The following is a 25,341-nucleotide window of genomic DNA, read 5'->3' on the forward strand; positions in this document are numbered from 1 at the left end:
CATCTGTTTCTCTGATACTTTGTTACCCTGTTCTTCAGTGGTCAGGACCCCCATGGACCCTCAAAGAGCAGGTACTATGAGTGTATCAGACACAGCAGTGCTGCTGTCCACTCACTGTCCACTGTATTAGACACTCCTGTCTTGTCGGTCCACCTTGTAGATGTAAAGTCAGAGACGACAGCTCATCTGCTGCTGCAAAGTCTGTGTTGGTCATCCTCTAGTCCTTCATCAGTGCCTCTAGTCCACATCACTACCACGTCAGTGTTACTGCAGTGCTGAAAATGACCCACCACCCAAATATTACCTGCTCTGTGAGGGTCCATGGGGGTCCTGACCACTGAAGAACAGGGTAACAGAGTATCAGAGAAACAGATGGACTACAGTCTGTAACTGTAGAACTACAGAGTGCAGCTATACAGTAAGAGGAGCTGATAAGATGGACAGTGAGGGTAGAAATGAGGAGGTGGTCAGAACGTTACGCCTGATCAGTATAGCCAACGAGAAACGTGTTAACCTTAAAAGTCACTCATTTAACTCTGCCATCAGAGTAACAACACTACATACGCATCAAAGGGTGAAAAAAGAATAAAATAATTTTATCAATTCCATTGTTGACACCTGGAGCTTTCTGTCTGCCATGTTTTCTATCACTGTATCAAAGATGCGCAAGGTTTCCTTTTACTGGATGTGCTGAGTGAGTGAGTGAGTGAGTGCAATTCTGGTTAGTAAGAGCTTATTATTGGTTTATTTAACCCCTGTGTGGTGTTGATGTGTTTGTTACTCAGTGGTCTGGTGGACCACCACATTATTGCTTCATTAAATCAATACAGCCACAATTTATGTAGAAATACCAGATGTTTAAAATATCACAAGTGTGCAGCATAGGGTTCTCACACACACACACACACACACACACACACACACACACACACAGACTAACAGCAGTGCAAGGAAACAGCACCTCCACACTTTTATTCCCCGCAGGTTCAGCCCAACACCACATGTGTAATATAAATGTGTGGGGGGTGTTTTATATGATCTCCACCGAAAATGAGGTTGGCCAAGAATCTGAGGTTGAAATAATGATAAATCGCATCATTTTTCCTTTTGATTAATGTTGAAAATGGGTCCCACAGACCTGAACACCACACAAGGGTTAATCACAGTAATAATACTTTCATTCCTGTTGTAGTAAAACCCTTAAGGCTTACGTAACCCTACAGCGCTTCAATAGACCTTTTCACTGTTTTGACCTTATGATAAAGGAATATTCCAGTATTTTAACCCAGAATCTGCTGATTGCCTTCTATTCTAAGGGGGGTTTTAAGTTCATGGGTTTCCTTTTCTTTTACTGTGTACAGAAAAATGGGTTGAAATTATCGTCCGTGCTGATGGATGATGTGCTACAAATGAAGCAGACAGAGTTTAGCGTGAAAAACACTGGCATGTTCCTTTAATAGCATGAGGAGAGTCGATCTGAAGGTTGTTTGGTTTGGTTATGGTGACTGGCGTTGGGGCACTGAGACCGTTCTGGACATGAAAAAGTCCACCACCCCCACCCTAACAACTCTCCATCTGGATTGCTTCTACTAACCCCACCCTCGCTCGTTTCTTCTCTCTCACTCTCCTGTCTCTCTCTCTCTCTCTCTCTCTCTCCATCTTTCTCTCTCTCTCCCGTCCCTACTCCTCCTCTCTCTCTTTTTTATTGTCATAGTCTCTCTCTCTCCCTCCCTCCCTCCCTCCGTCCCTTCCTGTCGGCCTGTGAGTGGAGGATGTGTCTGAGAGAGAGAGAGAGAGAGAGAGAAAGAGAGGAAGGCCGGCTGTAGTAGAGCAGCTCGGGTATGTACGCTCTCTCCTCTACCACCTCTTCTCTCTCTTTCTCTCGCTCTCTCTGTCTGTCCGTCCGTTTCACTGGCTGTCCGTGGTGTTCCAGCGCCCGGGGCAGAGAAAACAACAGCTGAACCACAGAAGGCCTAAATGTCCCACGGAGAAGAGAATGGCCGTAATGAAGGTAGAGCCCTTTAGCCTTTCACTAACAGCTCACTGACTCTAACTCTGCACTCGCGCACGTTTGGCAAAGCTTTTGTCAAAGCAGGATTAGTGCATGGCTGCCAGTAACTCGCTGTAGAACTAAAGTTGTGAAAGTGCACTTTAAAAAAAAAAAAACGCTGCTTTGAATTGACATGACTGACACGTGCATTTGATTGACAGTCATATGAAGTCAAAGCACCATAACAAATAATGGGAAACATATGAATGAACGAATGAAAGGAAGCTGAAGAACGAGAATGATTTCAGATGTGAACAAAGCATAACTGAGGTTTAGCATCGTGGGAACGGTTGGCTGAAGAGGTTGAAAATGATCAGGATGCTGAGCTGAGTCATTCTAAGTAATGATCACTTACACTGGTAAGCTGGAGACTTTGCTGATGTCAAACCCCAGCAAATCACTGAAATTGTCCTAGCCTCGTGACCTCAACGGAGGATGAACAGGCTTATTCATAGAAAGAACTTGGGCAAGTTAACTAAAGCTGTCATTATGACTGCCTCAGAACACAATTCAGGCTGTTCGGCTGCAGAGCTGTACATGCTGTAGATTTAAGCAGGATGGAAAGATCTTTCTAGAGTTGGGAGGTATAGAAAAAAACAGCATGTAAATAAATTTTAAATAAATCTATTTTACTGGTAAAGGTGGGCGATATGGGAAAGATACAACGTCATGATTAAAGACTCTTTACCAATATATTTCATGTATCTCAATATTAAGGTACTTAGATATAGAGTTTTTTGAGGTTGGCAAACAGAAAAGGAATGGACAGGTTGTCCCAAATGGTGCAACCATCTAAATGAAGGCCCTGTGCTTGATTTGGCCTCTGATGATGGGAACTGTCCTCCATCTGGGTGTGTAGGACAGGCCTCTCTTCCCCCCAGCACTCAGCCACTGTGGTCGTCTGTTAGCTAACACAACAGAACTGGAGGTTAGTGTTCTCCTCCAAGTGTGTTGAGCTCCAATGACGTTGTGTCAGCAGCAGTTACTGCAGTGCTGAGAATGACCCACCACCCAAATATTACCTGCTCTGTGAGGGTCCATGGGGGTCCTGACCACTGAAGAACAGGGTAACAGAGTATCAGAGAAACAGATGGACTACAGTCTGTAACTGTAGAACTACAAAGTGCAGCTATACAGTAAGTGGAGCTGATAAGATGAACAGTGAGCGTAGAAACGAGGAGGTGGTCAGAATGTTAGGCCTGATTGGTGTCTTATATACTCTTTATAACACTCAATATGTTATTAACCATGAGTGGTGTAAAATCTATTTGAAACCTTCTTCTTGTGAATTGCTTTGGCTTTTTGCCCCTCAGCCCACCGCAGACATTGCACTTTGGCTCCCAAGACACCTCCCACAAAGTCTGAGCCCCCTCTGGGCTAAGTAAAGTAATGCTAAGTATAAAACTGCATAGGTTTTCAGTGTTAATGGTTTTCAGATACAGGTCAGTGTTGGGTCAGGACCAAAGCAGGATCCATCAGTGAATTTCCAGATAATGAGGCCCAGACACTTAATGGTCCAACCAATGGTTGCAGTGTGAAGTGTAAACTGTGTTGGCATCATTGAGGCCTCTGAGGTTTCTGAGGGAGAAACCTCAGAGGCCTTAAAAGAGAGAGAGAAGACTCTAAAGTGGAGCCCATCTGCAGCACTATACATGAGAAAATCATATGCTTAAGACATCTAGAGATGAAATTCATAAAACTACACACTTAGGAAAGATGGTTCTTCAAGGCTTCTTTAATTAATTAATTAATTAACTAACTAACTAACTAACTTTAAAAAGATGGTTCTTCGAGGGTTCTTTAGTAAAGAAAGCGATCCTATACAGAATTCTAAACACTTAAAGAACCCATGGCACGATGAAAGGGTTCTTCAGGTTGAAAATATTTGAAGAGGGTTCTATACAGCACCAGATGAGGGCTTTGTCATTTTAACATGCTTCATATCGTAAAAATACAATAACAGTTTTCAAAAGGGTTCTATGTAGAACCATCTATAGCACATTCTCCATTAATCGGAAGGTACATTTCATGATTCAAAGATTCCTTTAATTGTCAAAAGGGTTCTTTGAGTGTTCATGGTTCTACATAGAACCATTTTCTTACCAAAGAATCTTTGAGGAACCATATTTTTTGACATTGCGAGGATTTCACACTGTTTATGACTGATAAGCACACAGTTCTTCACCATTTGGTCGTCAAATGAACTGAAGGTATTTTCTATAATAGCACAGCAAATTGCTGTGAGGTCAACCTTGAGCTATACCGCACAGCATTATGGGATGTGATAGCAAAGTGTTATAACAGTTCAGGTTTTGGTGATTTAAAAACTTGAAAGAAATGTTGTGGTAGATGTTCATTTAATTTTAAAAGAGCGTATTTGCATGTACAATGCAATAAACAGCGAATAAATATATTCATTTATATTGTTTTTTAAAATGGCATATTTATAGGTATGATTTAAAAATTAAAAGTCAATATTTAATACATTAGCTGCATCACAGCTATCTTATCATTATTTACTGTTAATAGTATGCAGTAAATTACTGTGAAAGTAACGTAACAAGTAGCCAGTGATTTACTGTAATTTTACAGTGTAATTTTTACAGCATAATCATGCATATGAGCTGAAATGCCTGAGTTAGTAAACTCTAACTCGGATAAAGCACTAAATTGTACAGTGTTTAGGTGCTATGGGCCTCTTAATGGGGCATATTTACATTTATATACTAAGCAGATGCTCTTGTCCAGAGTGACTTACAGTGGTAGATGAGTATGAAGTTGTGCCCATGAGCAAGCAAGCAAAGTTTATTTATATAGAGGTTTTTACAACAGGTGTTGTCACAAAGCAGCTTTACAGAACAATCCGTGTTACAGAAAGAAAGAAAAATTAAAATCCGGGTCCGAGCCCCCATGAGCGTCGCCCCTGGCAACAGTGGCAAGGAAAAACTCCCTAAAAGAGGAAGAAACCTTGAGAGGAACCCATCCTCCTCTGGTCGACACCGGACAGCAAACATTGTTACTATGAAGTTTTATAGAACAAAGTGGGGGAAAAAAAGAAAGCAGTGGCTGATTTGATTAGTTTATGATTATAAAGCAGCAGCAGCAGCAACAGTGGTGGTCAAGCCGATGGCTGGTGAGCAGTGGCACCCGATCAGGGCAGAAGGGCCAACAGCTGATCAACTCGGTAAAGAAAAGAAGAGAACACAGGGTCAGTTCTGTAATGAGTGGCTGACCACAGATTACAGTATAACAGAGCAGCAGAGACTCCGGCAGGTCTAGATCTGACAGGGGAGACTAATCACCAAAGGCTCCACTATACAAGTGAGTTTTTAGCCTAGACCTAAAGACTGAGGCTGAGTCTGAGTCCCGAACATTAACATGAGCTCTTATTCCTATTGCAACGGCATCTGGACGCAAGTCAAATCGCTCGTGTGTGAAGTGATGGTGTTACCACACTGGAAAGGGGATGCACTGAACTGACGTGGTTCAAATGTGAGCATCATTTCCTTTTCTTACCTCAAAACGATTGCTGCCTCACATAAGTAGCCTGAAAGTCATGCCTGTGTTGATGTGACACTTCATTCATGTGGAAATGATGTACGTTTGACTCAAGTAAATTCAGTCCATCGCTTTTATCAGTGCAGTGTTCTGTCCAGCCCGGCTGAGTGATTGTTTCCTTTGGGCTGCAGATGTCCTGGTCCCGGGTGAGGAGTGGCCGGAGCTGGAGCGGGCGGAGTGTTTGGCGCGGGGAGCTGCTCTCAAATGGGCCTCAGGTGTGTTCTGTCGGCCGGAGAACCTGGAAAGGCTGGGACACTACAGGAAAAGGGAGAGTCAAAGAACCACATCCATCAATTCCAGATTAAAGGTACATCAATGTTATTGTTCGGTGTTTTGTGTGATTTTGTGTGATTCCTCTTTGTCTCATTGTTTTGTAGCTGACCATATAGGACAATATGGGCCTAGACAGGTTTAACCAAGGTTCAATATGTCAGTTAACCCTATATGTCAGTTAATCTGTGGGCCCAGACTTTAGTTCCTCACTCTCGAGCCTACAGAACAGTTACTGACTGTATTATAACAGTTGGTGATTAATCAGCTTAACGCTTACCATTGAACTTCAGTGCATCATTCAGTGGTTCATATTAACACCTGTTATTCAGTAACTACTGTGATGTGTATGTTCTACAACTAATGTGTAAGTTCTCTAGTTATCAGAGTGAGGAACCAAGCATGGACCCACATATACATCCTATACGGTTGAGCCATAAAAGCACCACTTTTGGTTCCCTAAGGAAGCATGTTTGATAAAGAGGTTTATAAGTGCGAAGAACCTTTAAAAAGGTTGAGAGAACCTTCACATAATGTAAAGGTTCTGTCCCAGTTTAAGGATTCTTTCCAGACCCTTTGCATTATGTGGAGGATCTTTAAATTTCATAAAGGTTCTTCACACTCACACCACTTTATTGAGTGGAGAATCATTATATAGTGTAAGGAACCCTTGTAAAGGTTGAGAGAACTTTTATATAATGTAAAAGTTCGACACCATTTTAAGAGTTACATTCTATAACTTTATAAAGGTTCTTCTCGCACATCTCATTTAAAAAATGTTTGAGGTTCTTCTGTGGCAAAGCGTAAAGAACCGATGTTGGCACCTTTCATTCTAAGAAGGTTCCTTAACTGTACTGCCTGCAGTCAGTAGTGCAGTCCTACCTGGAGGGGGTGGACTGGGGTTTGGGGCAGCTGCGGGAGGCGCGTACTGAGCTGAGAGAGGCGTCTCACTCCATGCACAAAGCCAGGCTGGAGTGCAGTCAGAATGCTGAAGCCATCGTCACCCTGGAGACGCTGAGGGAGATATCGACCAATCACTGTCAACTCCTGGCTGCTGTTAGCAACCTGCCACGCCTCTACTCAGGTCAGCGTTCATACACTGTCATATCACACTTCACTGAAATGAATTGATTCAATTCAATGTACATCAAACTATGTAATTGTAACCATTGCTTAAGTCAAGTGACCCCTATTAGTCCCACAACCTCCGCATTTAACCCATCCGTGAAGTGAAACACCACATACACACAAGTGAACACACACACTAGGGGGCAGTGAACACACTTGCCCAGAGTGGTGAGCAGCCCTATCCACGGCGCCCGGGGAGCAGTTGGGGGTTAGGTGTCTTGCTCAAGGATCCTTCAGTCATGGACTGTCAGCTCTGGGGATTGAACCAGCAACCTTCTGGTCACAGGGCCAGTTCCCTAACCTCCAGCCCACGACTGCCCCACCTGTTTTCCCCATTTCTGCGTTTTAATATTTTATACTAACATTGTTTGCCATCTGGTGTCGACCAGAGGAGGATGGGTTCTATAATCGAGTCTTGGTTCCTCTCAAGCTTTTCCTTGCCACTGTCCCTCATGAGGCTTGGACCTGGATGTTCCTGTAAAACTGCTTTGTGATGCTGCCTGTTGTAAAAAGCGTCAAGTCAATTCAATCCATTTTCAGAGCTGTATCTTCAGACAAACGCCTAACCAGGCTGCACATTGGTTTCAGCTAAAAGCTCTGTATGTATTATATCTATTGCATCTTCAAGTAGGGGACAGTCGTGGGCTGGAGGTTAGGGAAGTGGCCCTGTGACCGGAAGGTCGCTGGTTCGATCCCCAGTGCTGACAGTCCATGACTGAGGTGTCCTTGAGCAAGACACCTAACCCTAATTGCTTGCCGGGCGCCGTGGATAGGGCTGCCCACTGCTCCGGGCAAGTGTGCTCACTGCCCCCTGGTGTATGTGTGTGCTCACTAGTGTCACTGTGTTGTCCTGATTAAATAAATAAATAAATAAATAATGTAGCTGCTAGCTGATAATGGCTAAGTTTGGAGCGAATCTCTGAAAAACCTCCGTTTGGAGGGCAATGTAGCCCTAACACTTCGCCCCACCCCTCTATCCCAACAAACCTGGGACACCCTACCCCGAGGTGTGAACACACAAAATAGAGGATAAAGGGATCAGTGCTAGGGGCGAAGGGTGAAATGGAATTGGGTCAGTACCATAAAAATTCTGTAGTTATGAGAGTGAGGAATTAAAGCAACAATGCACAGATCCTTACAGTTCAAGGGGTTATTATTATGATTATTATTATTTTGTCATAAATGTGTGATTCAGTATTTAATATTGACAGTCATACTGCATTTGCTTACAACTCAGTGCGGAATATGGTGCTGGAGACGGAGCGCCTGGTGGAGTCGCGCAGGCTGCTGGAAGCCCATGCCCGGCTCATGGAACTGGAGCGCTGGCAGGACGAGGTGCTGCTGCAGCTCCGTGGATGTGGGGGCGCGTCCAGGACCACCCTGAGCCCTGAAGATGACAAGTTGGTGCAGAACTATTTCTCTGGAGTGGGACGTTTGGTGGAGGCCCTGGCTAAAGAGCTGTGGGCAGTGGTGAGCAGTGGACTGACCCTGTCTCTCCAGAACCCCACCCCGTTTGTTTCGGCGGTGCGCATCGTGGAGCGCGAGGAGGCTCTGGATCAGATCTTTCTGGAGGAGCGGCGCGGTGTGTCCGGAACGCACAGCAGGCCAATGCCCCCTGGAAGGCCACGCTGCTGGAGAGAGCGCTTCTTCAAGGTCTGAGGCCCACTGACAATGAAATGACCTGCAAGGAAACTGCGATAACACTTTCATTACTTATAGACAAATTGTTTGGGAAAAATTCTCATTCACACATTTTTCACTTTTGTCCCAAATGTAGTCGATCAGCCAAGACATGTTTTGGACTGGAGCTGGGAGGGCAATGTAGCTGACAAGTAATGGAGGCTTGGGCCTTGGGTAGCAGACTGCATGTCTAAATCATTATGCCTTAAACTTACTTATGCCGTTGCTGGAATTGTAAGTTATTGATTCCTGTAACGGGGAGTGAGGAGGCGGAAACGTATGCGGAGATAAGCGAGATTTATTAAGGGCAAATCCAAACTCAGGGTCGAGACAGTCCAGGGTCATAGAGCCAACACGGATTGATCGGGGGACAGACATGACAAACCAGAAACAAAACAGAACAAACAACTGTACATAGACCAGTACACACAACACAGCAGACAACACCAACAAAGACCAGCAGACACAAGGCTTAAATACACAGGGAATACGAGGGACAGGTGGAAAACAGGCGGAGAAAATCAGGGGCGGAGTGATGAAACCAGGGGGCTAAACCAAAACAAACGCACGTGGGCTAAACCAAAGCACGAACATATGGACAGGACTGGGAGGGGCCAATCTTGACAATACCTCTGTAAATTATACACCTAGCTGAAACAAATTCTGAAGCCTGAACATTTTCTGTGCTGTTATCCTTTTTTATTGATAGCAGTATGTGGTACAGTGTCAGAAGCCTTAAGAAAGTCTGTTTGAGATAACTTAATCTAGTGGTATCTAACCCCAGTCCTCAGAACCCCCCAGATTGTCCATATATATATATATATATATATATATATATATATATATATATATATATATCGCTTATATATATCTATCAATATATATATATATCACTATTTTTCAGAACAAAACCTTGTGTCTCCAAAATGTTAACTTTGCATTAGAAGGAAAAAAACACACTTTACTTTTAATGTAAGTTAATGGAACCAGACTTGTCCAAGTAATTTTTGGCTGTTTGTTTTGGTCCATTCGTCATGAAGTTTACACACAATGTAAAGGACAACAGGCGTTTTCAAATCATGTCAAAAACTGAAAATGGAGATACGAGGTTTTGGTCCAACAACAGCAATACGTATGTATATGTTTTTCCATCAACAACATAGATGAAATACGTTTTGATGGAAATGTGTGTGATTTACAAAAATCAGAAGCAAACTGAATCAAACTGGTGATCAAATGAGTCCGCCTTTAGAAAAGTGTTATTTATTGTGGAACTTTATTTAAAGCTGTTGTCAGTTATGCATTGTTTCATATGAAGAAAGCTGCAGATCAGCATGGCTGTCATTCAGGGGATCTCACCCCTCCCCCTTCGCCCTCATTGCTCGCCAGCAGCTCAACACACAGTCACAATGTTAACAGTGTCCTTGTAACATAATAACATAGTACCAGGAAAATGAGGTGTTATTTGATTATGCTAATTAAAAATATCTCAGTCGATTTCCATTCCACTGGAGGAATGGCCAGTAGGGGGCAAGCCGACAGAGGCTACTAACTCACTGACAGATCTTAGATCAGCCCTCCTGCTATGAGAAACTTTATGACTGTTGGTTCTGGTGTGGTTTGCACAGGGCTATTTAACTCCAAAGCGAAGGAAAGATGCAGACTTCAGGCACCAAACATGTTTTGGCTGACCATTATCTATATATTAAAATAGGACATTAACATTAGTAGTGAAGCACTTTGTTTGTTGTCCAGGCCTTTAGGTGTTAGTGATGCAGCATAGTGTGTTTCTCAGGTGCTGGAGGAGACGGTTGCAGCACGTTTTCGCAGCGCTTCCTACCTGCACACTCGAGGCCCTGGACTGGCCGGACATCTTTCTGCCCTTCAGCACAGCATCATGAGTGACCTGGCCACGGTGCGGAACCTTCTGGAGCAGTGTGTCCCTCCTCACTACCAGCTGACCAAGGCTTACCTGCACGCCTGCCACCGCTGCCTGCAGACCCACCTGAGCCAAATCATCGGCTGGGAGTTGCAGAGCGGAGAAATCTTTGCTGTCCTTAACTGGGTCCTGCACATCTACAACAGGTGGGGCTGTATCTGTGCAATCTCTTACATAAGTGCGATTGAACCCAGTCTAGCAGGATAAGTGCCTAAAGTTGTCCCGTCGTGTGAAATTAAAATGTTGAAATTAAAGAATTCGGTGTTGTGCATAAACATGTTAAATAGACCCTTTTCACAAGGAAAGGAACTGCATAAACATTGAGTATAATAAGTCCCGCTGTTGCTTTACAGACAGTTACTAACCTCAGAAATAAGGCTGTTAGTATCACTAGTTGCCGAGATTAGAAATTAGAGGACGTCTCCAACTGCTGGAGAACCAAGCACACAACAATGTGAGTCCAAACTAAATAAAGTATATAAATGCTCTGTGGAAAAATTCACAGCTGTCAGAGTACAGTAGCGTCAGCTAACGTCTACAGAGGGACAAATCAGTGGATAGGTGACAATGACTGTCACCAAAATGCTAGATAAGCCATGTTAGCTGGAGATTGAAACTTACTAACTAACATATTTGGCAAAAAGCTAAACACGTACACACTCCGGCAGGGGGCACACCGGGTCGCCGTGGTCCGCAGCACCACTGTATACAAACACAAGCTCCAGTGAATGATCACCTGCCCCTTGCTGAGCCCTCGCGCTCTCTGATGCTGACAGTTTTTGAGGGAGAAAATGAAAACTGTTCCTCTGAAAGCGGCTGTAGCAGCGATTTTCATGAACTGCATTCGGAGTAATATACATTACTACACACACATACACATACATACAATAATACACACACACTAGGGGGCAGTGAGCACACTTGCCCGGAGCGGTGGGCAGCCCAATCCGCAGCGCCCGGGGAGCAGTTGGGGGTTAGGTGTCTTGCTCAAGGACACCTCAGTCATGTGCTGTCGGTTCTGGGGATCGAACCAGCGACCTTAAAGATCACGAGGCTGGTTCCCTAACCTCCAGCCCATGACTGCCCCATATGCCTTTAAAAGAAGAAAACACTTATTAATATTAATAAAGGATAAGACACTGGAGCGCCGCAGCTTTGTTTTTATAATAGATAAACAGTCTACATGAATGTATTCATATTTGAGGTCATTCATTTTGACCAGTGAGTATTTGCTTCTCTAGCTCAGAGATGATGGGTGACCCTGCCCTTTCTGCATATTTGGACCAGGACGAATTGGGGCCATTGATATCTCAAGAAGGTCTGGAGCAGCTGCAGAACAAATATGTTCAGAGTGTTCGGGTGAGGCTACAGTGATTTATGAGGTCCTGATTCATTTTAAATGGCTTTGTCTGAGAGGCAGTTAAGCACCCAGACAGCATGTGGAGAGTGCATGGTTGCATGGCTTAAGCCTATCTGTAAACTGTTCTGGTAGAAAAGCGTTTCAGAATGGATGCAGAAGGCACTCGAGGTGGAGCTGACAGACTGGCAGAGGGATCAGGAACCTGATATTGATCACGAAGGCTGCTACCACACAAGCCTCCCTACAATCATCACTCAGGTAGAGCAGCACTCAAGCATCTCTAAAAAGGAAGAAATTAATTAGTATCTGATTTCATATGAAAATGAATAAGATAGAAGGCAAGAAGTGATCCAAGATCTGCACTTTTACCTCTGAATTTGGGTCGTTCTCTTGGTGCCATGTTATGAGTACCATACACTTACTGGCCACTTTATTGGAAACCCTTCTAGCTCCTGGTATACAGTTAGAGACGGTGCTGAAGCCTATCCCGGGCGGAAGGCAGGATACACCCTGGACTGGGGTCGATAGTCCATCTCAGGGCCCATTGCTAACAGGTGGACTTTAAACACGTGACTTTAAACACGGCACTGTCATAGGACGCCACCTCTGCCACAAGCCAGTTTGTAAAATTTCTGTCCTGCTAGAGCTGCCCCAGACAACTGTCAAATGCTCTTCTGGATGAATCGGCAAAAATTCCCACAGACTCACTGTAAACCCAAACTCTTGTAAAAAGATTCCCAGAAGTGTGGAAGCTGTTATGGCTGCAACAGTGGGACCAACTCCATATTAATGCCTATGGGTTAAGAATGGTATGTCATAAAAACTCCTGCAGGCGTAATGTATAAGTGTCCCAATACTTTTTTTCCATAAACTGTGGTGTGTCTTATGTTAACAGAAGCTTTCTCCATTGTAAGTAAAGAAACACTGTACAGGTGAGTTGCTCTTGTCTCTGTGTTGTTAGATGTTGGAGGAGAATGCACGTGTGGCTCTTATGATCAGCGAAAGTCTGCGGGACCAGACGATCCAGATGGGTCTTTATGAGATGGAGAACCTTCTCAGTAGGTTTGTGCTGTAAATACATTATTTGGGTGTAATCGAGTACGTCAAAATCCAGGTCTGCAATGGTTTCCCGGTCTAAATGATTAAAGAACAATTCCATAATTTTTTTTATTTCTGCATGATTCAATTGTTGAAATGTAAACAAAGTCATTAAATTGCTTTGAAGTGAAATGGTTCATAGTAGAGGGAATTTTCAGACTTTTTGGGAATTTTTGTGCAATTCCACCGACTTCCCAGAATATTTGTGCATAATTAAATTGTTAAAATCTCAACAAAGTCATTGACAGTGGTTTGATGTGAACCGCTCCATTCTAGAGAAACATGCCGAGTCCGAATCGTTCAGGAATCGTTGTAGAGTTTAATGCCTCTAAACGCTCCCTCACAGAAAGTTATTACACAAGCTGGTTATGAGTACGCTGCCTGATGTCTGAGACGTTGTTTTATGGTGGGTTTGAGAAGGTTCTGGTCCAAAACACATGCTGGTACATGCAGGGAACTCTATGGCAAAATAGTCCAAGAAAACAAAGCCGATTTTTTTCCCCCCAAATTTACTGCTATTTTACCATCATCAATATTACATGTAAAAACTGGTGATTTTGGATAGTAAAAATGGCAATGACTTGTGTTGTAGACATGGCAACCCCTGGTTCTTATCACTACCACTGTGAACAGTTCTGACTCAGTAATTTCTCTAGAATGGAACAACTAGAACAACTTTTTTTACATCTTAATACTTTAATCATGCGCAACTTTTCTGAGAAATGAGTGGAATTCCCCTGCAAGCTCACGAAGGCTTTGAAGATTAGGGAAAGAGCCGGACCAGATGTGCAGAAATGTAGCACAGCTAGATTTACTTCCTGTAGATTTCTTATATAAAGGCTGTATTAAGTGTGTCATATTAAACTAACACCAGTTTGTCCTTGTAAATCCCGCTCAGATTTCGAGATGCCATTGTCGAATTTGGCAAGGAGCATCGTAAGGATCCAACAGCAAACAGCAAGTTCTACCTCCATTACCTTCTGGCCTGCATAAGCAACTGCATCATCCTCAAGTGAGATGGTGTACAAGTATCTTTCGACAGTATGTCTGTGTTAGTGCTGTTTGTTACAAACAAGTCTGTGACTTCTGCATCTTGTTTTGTTTAATTCCACGTGCAAAGCTCTTGAAGTGATAGTCTGACCATAGCCTGCCTAAAGTTTACTTTAGTTTTATTCTGGTGTAATGTAGTGCAGCACGTCATGTGCCAGCCCAGGCTCAAGGAGAGCGCTGCAGGCAGGATTCAGTACCGCAGCAGCCGTAACTTTAATTTTCACCGGCAAACAAACACAAAACAATCAAACAAAGCCAATGATACACTGGCCACTTTTCAGTGGCTTTCAACTGGACTTTGCCGTCCTTTCCAAGCTAAGTCTCTCGGGCTGCTACTGCCACTCTTCCTACTCTCAGCTGAGCTTTTCAGCTTGTCAGTCCTCTCTTGTTGCTGCTGCTCGTCCCTCTCTCTGTCTCTCTCTCTCTTTTTGTTCTTTTTAAAAGGTGCTCACATTGCAGGCCAGGTCAGCTTCAGGTGGCTCTCACCTGAGCGCCTGAGCCGAGAGCTTGTTGTTCTGCCTCTTTGTCACCGCCCTGGCTCCACATCTCAGCCACGTGGATTGAGCACGAGCTGTAGTGATGGGGCCTCGCTGTGGAACAGGGGGCAGGGCCCGGGCAGCAGAGTTTGGGACTCACTTCCCGCCTTCGTGCCTCTCCTGGCCGGCATCGTCATCTTCCTTCTCCCACCATCACTCGTGCCACTCAGCAGAGCTCGGGTTTTGAGCTTCATCCCTCACTCATTCACGGTCCTCCCCCGCCATCCTTGCGGGGCTTCGTTCTCGTAGTTTGGGCCCCTGACAACTCTTGCGGCTGTCATTGGAGCCTGGGGTGGCGCAGGCACATACCACATGTAGTTAATACGTAATGGACGTTTATAGGTGGCACTGCATTGAATCAATACACTCACATTACACTCACTGGGTAGTCGTGGGCTGGAGTTTAGGGAACCAGCCTTGTGACCGGAAGGTTGCCGGTTCAATCCCCAGTGCCGACAGTCCATGACTGAGATGTCCTTGAGCAAGACACCTAACCCCCAACTGCTCCCCGGGTGCTGCAGATTGGGCTGCCCACCGCTCCGGGCAAGTGTGCTTACTGCCCCCTAGTGTGTGTGCTCACTAGAGTGTATGTGGTGTTTCACTTCACAGATGGGTTAAATGTGGAGGTGAAATTTCCCCGTTGTGGGACTAATAAGGGTCACTTAAACTTGTTAGCAAGGGTTAAATTGTTCAAATTTAATAGACACAGGTTAAAGCTTCTTATTTATATGGTCAGGTTTTAGTTTGCTTTTGCCTAAGACTAACTTTTACATGTCTTGGAAAGTGGCTGTTCAGACTGATTTACTTGGCACAGATTTAGTTGTAGAAAAAGATTTCCAGTGATAAATAGATACAGTGCTGTGCAAAAGCCTACCCATGAAAAAGCAGGAAACACAGAAAATTACACAGAAATTACACAGAAAACCTCAACAACTAAAAATAATATCAGATCTATCAGTGTTTAATGCGTCCACTGTTTATTTTGTGCACCCTCTTGCCACTTTAACCCTTCCCTCTTTAAACCATTGACTTATGGCCGTGTCCTTCTAACAAAAGCTTTTTTAAATAGACATCACAATAACCAAAACTTGCCTTTGCTGCTTTGCAATTAAGGATGCAGATAAAAGGGAACTCTGGAAGACCTGGTAGACACGCAAACTGCCCCTTCAGATAAACAGCACTAAAAGCTTTGATCTCTGAGAGAGAGGAGAAGATCAAGCTGCTTCAGATCTGAAACCATCCACAGGTGTTTCTGTCCATCCTTCCACTGTGAGAAGACCGCTCAGCGCTGTGGGTCTGAAAGGACGTGTAGCTGATCAAGAAGAACCTCACTGAGAAAAGGAGACGGACACATCGAACAAAGAAGCTGGGCGATGGACTGACCACCCCAGAGTTGAGACCCCAACACCACTGAATTTGGATCATGGGAAGCAGAAAATACTAAACCAACTTCTAAGACTGAACTTTGGAGGTGTAAAAAAACAAAAATCATCATCATCATCACTAACCGCTTAGTCCAGATAGGGTCGTGGTAGCAGTTGGGAGAGCAGAGAATCCCAGATGACCCTGTCCCCAGCAACTTCCTCCAGCTCATTCCCAGGGACACCAAGCTGCTCCCAGGCCAACTTGGAGATGTAATCCCTCCAACGGGTCTTAGGACAATTCCGGGGTCTTATTCCGGTAGGCCCACTGGGAGGCGTCCAGGAGGCATCTGAATCAGCCACCTAAACCACCTCAGCTGGCTCCTCTCAATGCGGAGGAGTAGCCCTAGCGGCAGAAACTGTGGAAAAGTATCCTTGCAGAAAAGAATGGAAGCTGTAATAAAGGCAAGCCTGGACAAACTAAACGCTGAGCAGTTAGATAATGTATTTAGCTGTTCAGGCTTCTCTATAATTTTTATCCTAATGCTAAAAATGCTAGACGACAGGGTGGTCTCAGAATTTTGCACAGTACTGTATACCCCTGGAGTCTTGTCACAGACAGACACTGTATCTGAAATCCTGGGCATGCTCTTCCACTCTATTTCTAATTAAATGCTTAAAATGCTCCCACCCTCTAGAATGTCCACAGAGAGCCTGCATCAGCAGGTTGGCTCTCGAGCATCAGTGCGTTTTTCCCGGATTCCCCCTGGGCCGCTGGCCGCACTGGACCGGGCTGTGAAGAAAGCCTGTCGACTGGTGATGGATCAGCTGCTGCTGGACCTGCTGCCCCACTTGCAGGAGCTCCTGTCTCGAACCTGGCTGGCCCAGGGAGACGTTATCCCTAAGGTGTGCATCGTTCTGGAGCACCACTATGAGCTCTACAGTCGCGTGCGGTCACCCTGCCGCCAGGTGAGTCAACCTCCATCGCCACCACTGCTGTCCAGAACGCAGCAACAGAATGATCTTGACAAGTAAAATCATCTTACAGCTAATCAACATGTCAGAAATACACTAACCGGCCACTTTATTATTTTATGTTCAGTTGCTTGTTAATGCAAATAGCTGATCAGCCAATCACACGGCCGCAGCTCTCTGCATTCAGGCATGTAGAGGTGGTCAAGACAACTTGCTGAAGTGCAGACCGAGCATCAGAACGGGGAAGAAAGGGGATTTAAGGGACTTTGAACGTGGCGTGGTTGTTGGTGCCAGACGGGCTGGTCTGAATATTTCAGAAACTGCTGATCTACTGGGATTTTCACACTCAACCATCTCTAGGGTTCACAGAGAACGGTCCGAAAAAGAGGAAATATCCAGTGAGCGGTCAGTTGTGTGGACGAAAATGCCTTGTGAGGTCAGAGGAGAATGGGCAGACTGGTTCCAGATGATAGAAAGGCAACAGGAACTCAAATAACCAACCAGAATCTCTGAGGAACGTTTCCAACACCTTCTTGAAAGTCTGCCATGAGGAATTAAGGCAGTTCTGAAGGCAAAAGGGGGTCCAACCTTTTACTAGCAAAGTGTACCTAATAAAGTGGCTGGTGAGTGTATATCAGAATGTTGCAAAATTATTCAGCCCTTCTCTAGAATTCGCTGTCTTTTGTTCTTTTCCTGTTTCATTGTTTTTTAATAAATAAATAAATAAATAAAGCTAAACTCAAAACATAAAACATGTAAACTGTCTAGAAATAGATTGAATGATCTTATAATATACCTGATATTCTAATAACAATCTTATAATGAGAAATATTAAACATATTGACTAGATTTAAGATGGTTTCAGTTGCTAAGTGCATTGTAACTACAGGTCAAATGAACCCGTGCGGCAGTATTTAAGGGGAATTCCCCTGAATTTTTTGAAAATTCTGCTAAATTCAGTGGTTGAGATATGAACAAAGTCAAAGAGTGGTTTCATGTCAAATGGCTAATTGTAGAGAAACGTACATGTTCAGATTTTTTACAGCGGTGAGGAACCAGGGGTCACACGTTCTACAACATGAATATAATCATTTTGTTTACTATTCAAAATGACTTTTTTTTTCATTTTGAAAAAAGTGTGCAATTCCCCTTTAAGAACATCTGTGCAACTCATATATTACGTAATTTAAAAAAGCTGTTGAGTGGCCGTCCACTTAGGAGAGAAATGCAGTGTTGCAACAACTTAACAAGTGTTCCTGGTACAAATACTCACCAAGCAAACAAGCAAGCAGGAGATATGCTTATAAAACGGTGGTGTGTTTGTGCGCAGCGGCTGCAGGAGGAGTCTCAGAGGCTGACGGTGGTGGAGTATGTGCGAGCACTGATGCAGAAGAAGCTGATCTGCCGGAGCGAGGAGGAGAGGCAGCAGCTCGCCCAGCAGATGGCCCAGGATGCTCAGCAGCTGAGAGAGCATTTCCAGAGCATGGTGAGAAAAGTCCACCCTCAACATGTGAGAATATGTGAAATGTGACAAAAAGTGTCAAAAAATGGCAAAATACCAAAAATTCACACACTAGAAGTCAAAAGTCGCCCAGATCTTTTCCGTAAATAGGTCAGGGGAGTGTCAACCATTGATGTGGTTTAATGCACAGCATGCATCCTATAGGAAAACTTCACTGTATGTGTGTATTTTTGACAATATATGAGCAGGTGGAGAGATGTTTTGGAGATGTATTTATGAAAAAGCTTTGAGTGACTGTTGTTTTCTAATGTGTGCTGGAAATATTGGCTTGTAGTTCCAGCACTACAGACATGTCTCCAGTGATCGACTACATCTGTGGGAAGGAGAAAATTGTGTAAATGTGATTTTTCACTGAACCATTCTCTGTATTTAAGTTACTTTTTTAATCCCACAAACAGGGAAATTCCACCTCCACATTTAACCCATCTTTGAAGTGAAACACCACATACACACTAGTGAATACACACACACACACACACACTAGGGGGCAGTGAGCACACTTGCCCGGAGCAGTGGGCAGCCCAATCCTCAGCACCCAGGGAGCAATTGGGGGTTAGGTGTCTTGCTCAAGGACACCTCAGTCATGGACTGTCGGCACTGGGGATCGAACCGACAACCTTCCGGTCACAGGGCTGATTCCCTAACCTCCAGCCCACAACTGCCCCCACTTGGAGCCAGACTCTGAATGTGGATCCACACTTCAATTCCATCAGTTTCACTGCAGTGACCAAAAAATCAGTGTCAGTCACCTAACGATAAGATTTAAAAGAGAAATGTGGCAAAAATCTGAAAGGTCTAGCAAAACAGCAAAGTAGATTAGCCTAGGCTAACGATGCTAACAGTAGAAGTCAATAGTCACCCAAATCTGTTCTGTAAATACATCAACAAAGCATGATCCTGCTCAGACTGCACCCAGGTCTTCATTAAGGTGGCACAGACTTGTTGATGTGGTTTAGGGCGCATTATGACTTACTATAAGCTGTAAAAACAAAGAAAACTTCACGGTATGTGCTGCGTCCAGCCACTGTAGACAACCCATACGGGTTGAGCGGGTTGAGAGAAGCTCGGCGATGTATTTACATAATAAAATAATAATAATAAAAGATTTTATTGACTGTTGCTTTCTAGTGTTTATTCGCAACGTTAGATTGTAGCTCCAGCACTAAAGACGCAAAATCTGGACACCAGACACGTCTCCACTGATCGACTACATCTGTGGGAAGTAGAAAATTGCCTAAATGGGATTTTTCACTGAACCATTCCTTTAGCAACCGCCCTAAACTCTAAGACTTTATGGATCTGTGGATCTATGTGGACCCACACTTCAATTCCATCGGTTTCACTGCAGTGACCAATAAAATCAGTGTCAGTCACTGAACGAGAAGATTAACCCTTTAAACTGCAGGCTGCTTTTTCAGTGATTAATACTGAGACAGATGTAAACTAGTACGACACAGATGTGAACGATATGAGAGTGAGGAACTGAAGTCTGGATCCACGCGTGGGCCGTTAGGCTTCGGGGACTAACAACTTAGCCTAAAGCTCAAGGGGTTAACTTGGATGTTAGTTTCATAATAGATACTGTTAGTTGCTGAATAAGTCTTAGGATTAGTAGCTGAATGATAAGCTTGCAGTTTAAGGGGTAAAGTAGTTTGATGTAATTGGTACATGTGTATGTATGAGTTTGAATACCCCCCGTTTTCTTGATTTTCTAAGTAAGTTAACACACCTTCTATAGAGAACACACTTAAATATTAAAATATGACATTTTTCTGTTCATTTTAGTGCTCAATGTATTTTCTGAGTATAACATATTGGGAAAAAACATAAATTATAAAACGTATACAGGCCATATTTAATGTTTTAAATATAATATATATCAATATATGTCGTTTGACCAGGGGCGCGTGTGATTGTGTAACACTTGTTTTGACGAGGCCCAGATGTTGTGAGTTCCTCAGTGACGTCCAGATTTGGTAGAAATTCACTGTGCGACTGAAGACAGTCAGTCTGATGGGTTGCAAACACCGTGTACAAAGGAAAAGGCTGCTCTTCCTGTTTTGTCCTTGCAGTTATTTGATTATGTGAGACAGTGACCGGATTATCAGAGTGATACGATTCCCCTCTCAAACGAGTGGACGTGGTCCCATAATAGTGGCTCCATATCAATCCGGCAACCTTCATAAAAGTAAAAACAAGAAAGCATTTCAACATAAAAAGGTAAATAAGGCAAACTAAAACGTGAAACAGTCAAGTGAAGGGATTGTAAAGTAATACAATAAAAAAAAATAATAAAGTGAATAAAAAATATGTTTTTAATCAGCCAAATAAAATTAAATCAATTTAAATGAAATAAAAAGGGAATTTTTTTCAATTCCCCAGGCCAGTGTTCCTTGGCCACCCGCCCCCTCCTCTTTTACGAGGATGTTCATTTTTCTTTTAATAATAAGTTTTATTAATGTTAATCAAATTAATTGTATTAATCGTTTATTAATAATCATTGAGATGTAAGGTGATGTGATACCACAACCACCCAACCCCCCCTCCATCCACAGCCACTCACCCTCCCACTACAGATCCGCTGAATGACGCCTGCGAGTCGAGTTCTAGAGAGTTCTGCAGTGAATTCCAGCTCTGCAGCTAAAAGCAGACCCAAATCAGTAACTATTCAGCCTGTACATGTCTATTAAACTGGGTAACTGCTGGGTCCAGGTGTATTTGAACATGGAAATCAGTAAACAGTGCTGGGCTCCTGCACTTCTGGGGCCATATTGCAGAAAATTCTTAAGCTGGAGATCTGCTTTGCCGTCGTGGCAACTTTAGTTAACTCTTATTCACCAGAGTGTATTTTGGTTTTTCCATCTGAATTCACGTGACCAAATCATAAGGCAAATTATTCACTAACTACATGAAATAAATATCAATTTTATTTTATTCATTTATTTATTTATTTTTGTAAAAGCTCCTCTCAAACTAACAGAACATGTGTTTTATGATCTACACATGTCACTACATGTTTACAATTTACTGCTGAAAGCCAAAAATCTCTGACGCTCTTTGTGTTATTTTATAAAAATAATGTTTACAGAGCAGATCACCGAAGAGATGCCGTCTGTTTATAGTTTATAGCCCAGATTTGTGGAAAAATGGGTCGACTCCCAGCTTCTGAATCTAGCTTATGAAATATGAAAGTTATGAAGATTATGACGAAGTGCGTTTTGCATTTAAAATGGTTAAGACTGAAGTTAGGACAGAACAGAAGTCTATAATCTTATTTCCAGATAAGAAAACGGTATTACAGGAACATCTTAAGTTGCCAAAATATCCTGTTTTCTTAACTTTAAGATAAACCCCAGAGCATCTTAACTATAGTTTCAGTCGTCTGTTTTTATTGTTTTATGCAGTGAGAGGCAGCACAGTTCACTATAACTGGCATAATGACGCTTTACCTATGGTGCATTGACTTGTGAGTTTTTTTTTTTCTAACAGCATTTAAAAGCACCAGACACTGCCACCATCCACTCTTATTACCTTCGGGTGGTAATGTTAGATTAAATCTCGTCAGATAAAACATTACAGTGATGGTGGTGAATAATGAGGAGACGGAGCTGAAGGTGTGTCTGTTTATTAGGAGGAATAATGTTTGGCTAAAGAGTTTGGGAAACTGAAACTGAAACTGAGAGCTGCGACTCTGATAAACAGCACGAACCACTGACACAACATTATTAACTCTTAGTTTATCGGGCTTTAGTTTTATTTGACCTTTTTTACCTCAGGGACGGTACCTAACCTGAGCTGCCTGGCTAAATAACTTGATTATGTGTTTACATTCCAGTTGTGCTCGTGTGGTCAGCTTCTAGCTAACAGACACGACAGTTGATTGACAACTTCAATCAAGAAAGTTAGGATTTCCTAATTTGAGATAAGAAAAGATGCTGTTAGATAAGATTACATAAGATTCTTAAGATGAGATTTGCTTCTGTAAGACGAATTTGTGAGCAATCTTATCTTGACCTGTCAGATCTTAAGACAAAAAGATCAGAATTTTCTGTAATACGGCCTCTCAGGACCACAACTGATGACCCCTGCTCTACTGAAAAGACACTGAGGAAACAATGCATTTAATCTACTTGACTGAAACATGTAGGTCGTTTCCACATGAGTGAAATATATGAACATATCACAGGACCATCTTACAGATTCCCACTTTTGGCAATAATTGTGTTTCATGTAAAAATGATGTACATCAGGTAGGCTGAGCTTTTCAGTGTAAGCTTACCGAGGGCTACTCACCTTTAACTTCATGTAAGACATTTAAAGCCGTTGTTTTAAAGTTGTCTGTGTGTTTTAGGAGGTTGACAGCACCGTTAATGAGATGAACCCCACAGCTCTGATCCCTGTGCTGGCAGATTTAATTAAACTCAAAGACCCTGGCCTGCTGACCCTCGAGGTTTCTGGACTCATAGCCAAATATCCTGACATCAGGTAAGCTAACCAAATCACACTGGCATAAAAAAGAACGCTTTAGAAAGCATGAACAATAAAGGTGCAATAAATGTTCCCAAAGGTACAACTGACATTAATGTGCGCCGCTTAATTTAGCAGTAATTTAATGTGTTCGTGGAGATACAGCAGCTGTACTTTAGAGGTCATGCAGCAAAACCAGCTTGACAAGCTTTTAACCTTTGTGTTCGGATACTGCATTTATGTTGTATCTGAAATTTTGCTTACGTCAAATGCATTTTTCAGTGAACCCGTTCCTGGGGTTTCCCTCCAGAGATGCGGAATTATTTGGCTGATAACTGAAGTGAAATAGGCATAGACTTTGGCCCAATCCCATTTCACCCCTCGCCCCTACAACTTGGCCCTTATCCCTAAATTTTTTTGCGTTCATGCCAAGGGGTAGGGTGTAGTGTTAGGGCTACATCACCCTCTGAAAGGGTTTTTTTTCACAGCCCACACAAAGTGTTGTGAGAAACCTGTAATGTTAAAAATTACAATAACCTTTTTTATTATCTTAATTTAACGTAATTTTAATGTATTATAGTCCTTTTTCATCATAACAGGCATAAGAACTGCTAGTAATATGCTGATTTCTCGGTAGTTAGATAGATAACTTTCCTGTTCCACCTTAAATAGTCCAGCTATTTTGACACCTGAAGCGCCAGAATGTACCTGCTGCTTCATTTAAGGTGGAACGGGAAAATTCAAACAAGAATCTGGCGAATGTCTGACTTCGGCTTCACATCACTGAAGAATTAGTGGGGAGCGATAATAAATAACTGCCCCCCTCTTTGAAGGCGTATGATCCCTAAATGTAACTAAAGCCCAGCAGTGAGGAGCTGAACTTTCCCCTCCTCTGCTGACTCTGCACACGGGCAGGGTCGCCTACAGAGCGGCGCCAGTAGCTGTTAATGAAGTGATGCTCTGTTTATTTGAGGGTCCCGTTTCATAGAGGAAGATTTCAACCACCACTCCTTGTAATTCAGTTCCAAGGGGCAAGGCTGCAATCAAAAACAAGGGGTTTAGGTAAAAATAAGAAATGGGATTAGGCCTTAGACTAGTTACCCATTTCACGCTTTGTTTGTGTCTCCATGACAGTTCTTCTTCAGAGAAACTTAGTGTCTGTTTTGTAGCTTTAAAAAATTTTTTAATAAAAAATATTTTTTAAAATAAATTCTTTTTAAAAATATTACAATAAAAAAGTTTAATATTTGATTTTAATAAATTATGCTGGGGTGCTAGTATGCAAAACATGAAAGGGATCATTTCCTACATTTTCCTGTACAAGGTCTACTTTGTGTTGGTTTATGTCATAATAAAAGTCTTAGTAATTCAATATTTTCAAACTTCTTTTTATCTTTTAGAGTTAAACAGGCTGTTTTTGTTACTGTGCCTGATATATATATATACCTGTTATATATATATAATTGACCTGTTTTATATATATATATATATATATATATATATATATATATATATATATATATATATATATATATGCACATAGTTATATTTAAATGCATTGGTTTTAGTGACATCACAAAAGCAGTTCATTCAAAACAGGCTGCTTTTGCAGCTCAGTTTCTATATATGGACTCTTCGGACTGTATGGACTTTTTGTCAGTGTTTAGTACTCCATCAAACTCCTTTACTTCAAAAGAGGAAGTAGTTTCTTGACATGGGCTCTTTAAAAGTTTTTATTAATATGTCCAAAAAATGTAGAAGCTTTAAGCTACTCATGGCTCCTGGTGTCTCTCTTTTTTAAGTGAGGAGCATGTGTCTGTGCTGCTGGACGTAAGAGGGGACGTTCCCCGAGATGTTCGTGGGACAGTGCTGTGTTTACTGGAACAGAGTTCCCCACCCTTGCCGCCAGGATACCGTCCAATCTTCCCCGACATCCTCGTGCCTCCTTCCAGCATGCCTTTCTGCCTGCCCACTGCCAAGTGCGCCTGAGGGGTTCTCTCTGTGGACTAGACTCACACACAGCATCCTGTCCAGCCCAGCAAACAGGATTCATCAACGCCACTCTGGGCACAGGCTAAATTTAGCAGTTTCCGTCTCTCTCGTACCTTCTGCCTGGTTGAATGGTGAAATATTCCACAGTCCTGATGAGGAGAGGCCGTAACACACATGGCATGAGACCAACTGTGGCCTGGACTGCTCTGCACTGACAGAACTGATGTTTAATTAAATTGATTCTTCATCATTTCCACATATAAAATATACACTCACCGGCCACTTTATTAGGTATGTTCAGTTGCTTGTTAGCACAAATAGCTAATCAGCCAATCACACGGCCGCAGCTCAGTGC

At 42.9% G+C, this 25,341-nt stretch overlaps 1 protein-coding gene across 3 annotated transcripts; it reads left to right on the forward strand.

Annotated features, from left to right (window-relative positions):
- The first annotated feature begins 1,764 nt into the window (after positions 1–1,764).
- On the forward strand, positions 1,765–25,341 carry exoc3l1 (exocyst complex component 3-like 1). 3 transcript variants are annotated; one of them, XM_017686678.2, is made up of 14 exons: positions 1,765–1,839; positions 1,934–2,011; positions 5,740–5,915; positions 6,743–6,962; positions 8,244–8,659; positions 10,482–10,771; positions 11,867–11,984; positions 12,118–12,243; positions 12,947–13,047; positions 13,982–14,095; positions 16,729–16,999; positions 18,336–18,491; positions 22,879–23,012; positions 24,797–25,341. In XM_017686678.2, exons 2-14 carry the CDS (start codon positions 1,978–1,980, stop codon positions 24,981–24,983), a joined length of 2,343 nt encoding a protein of 780 aa, XP_017542167.1. In that variant the 5' UTR covers positions 1,765–1,839; positions 1,934–1,977; the 3' UTR covers positions 24,984–25,341. The 3 variants fall into 3 exon arrangements, with proteins under 3 accessions (XP_017542167.1, XP_017542168.1, XP_017542170.1); XM_017686679.2 differs by lacking the exons at positions 1,765–1,839; positions 1,934–2,011 and having other exon boundaries at positions 5,848–5,915; positions 6,719–6,962; XM_017686681.2 differs by lacking the exons at positions 1,765–1,839; positions 1,934–2,011 and having other exon boundaries at positions 5,901–5,915; positions 6,716–6,962.

This window comes from Pygocentrus nattereri, chromosome 8 (assembly GCF_015220715.1).
Source record: "Pygocentrus nattereri isolate fPygNat1 chromosome 8, fPygNat1.pri, whole genome shotgun sequence".
NCBI lineage: Eukaryota > Metazoa > Chordata > Actinopteri > Characiformes > Serrasalmidae > Pygocentrus > Pygocentrus nattereri.

Excerpts from the sequence above, each read along its gene's own strand:
- exoc3l1 (XM_017686678.2), top strand. The coding sequence starts at position 1,978 with ATGTCCCACGGAGAAGAGAATGGCCGTAATGAAG. Across the intron at positions 17,000-18,335 it reads TGCGGTCACCCTGCCGCCAG|CGGCTGCAGGAGGAGTCTCA; the intron begins GTGAGTCAACCT and ends GTTTGTGCGCAG. Across the intron at positions 18,492-22,878 it reads GAGAGCATTTCCAGAGCATG|GAGGTTGACAGCACCGTTAA; the intron begins GTGAGAAAAGTC and ends TGTGTGTTTTAG.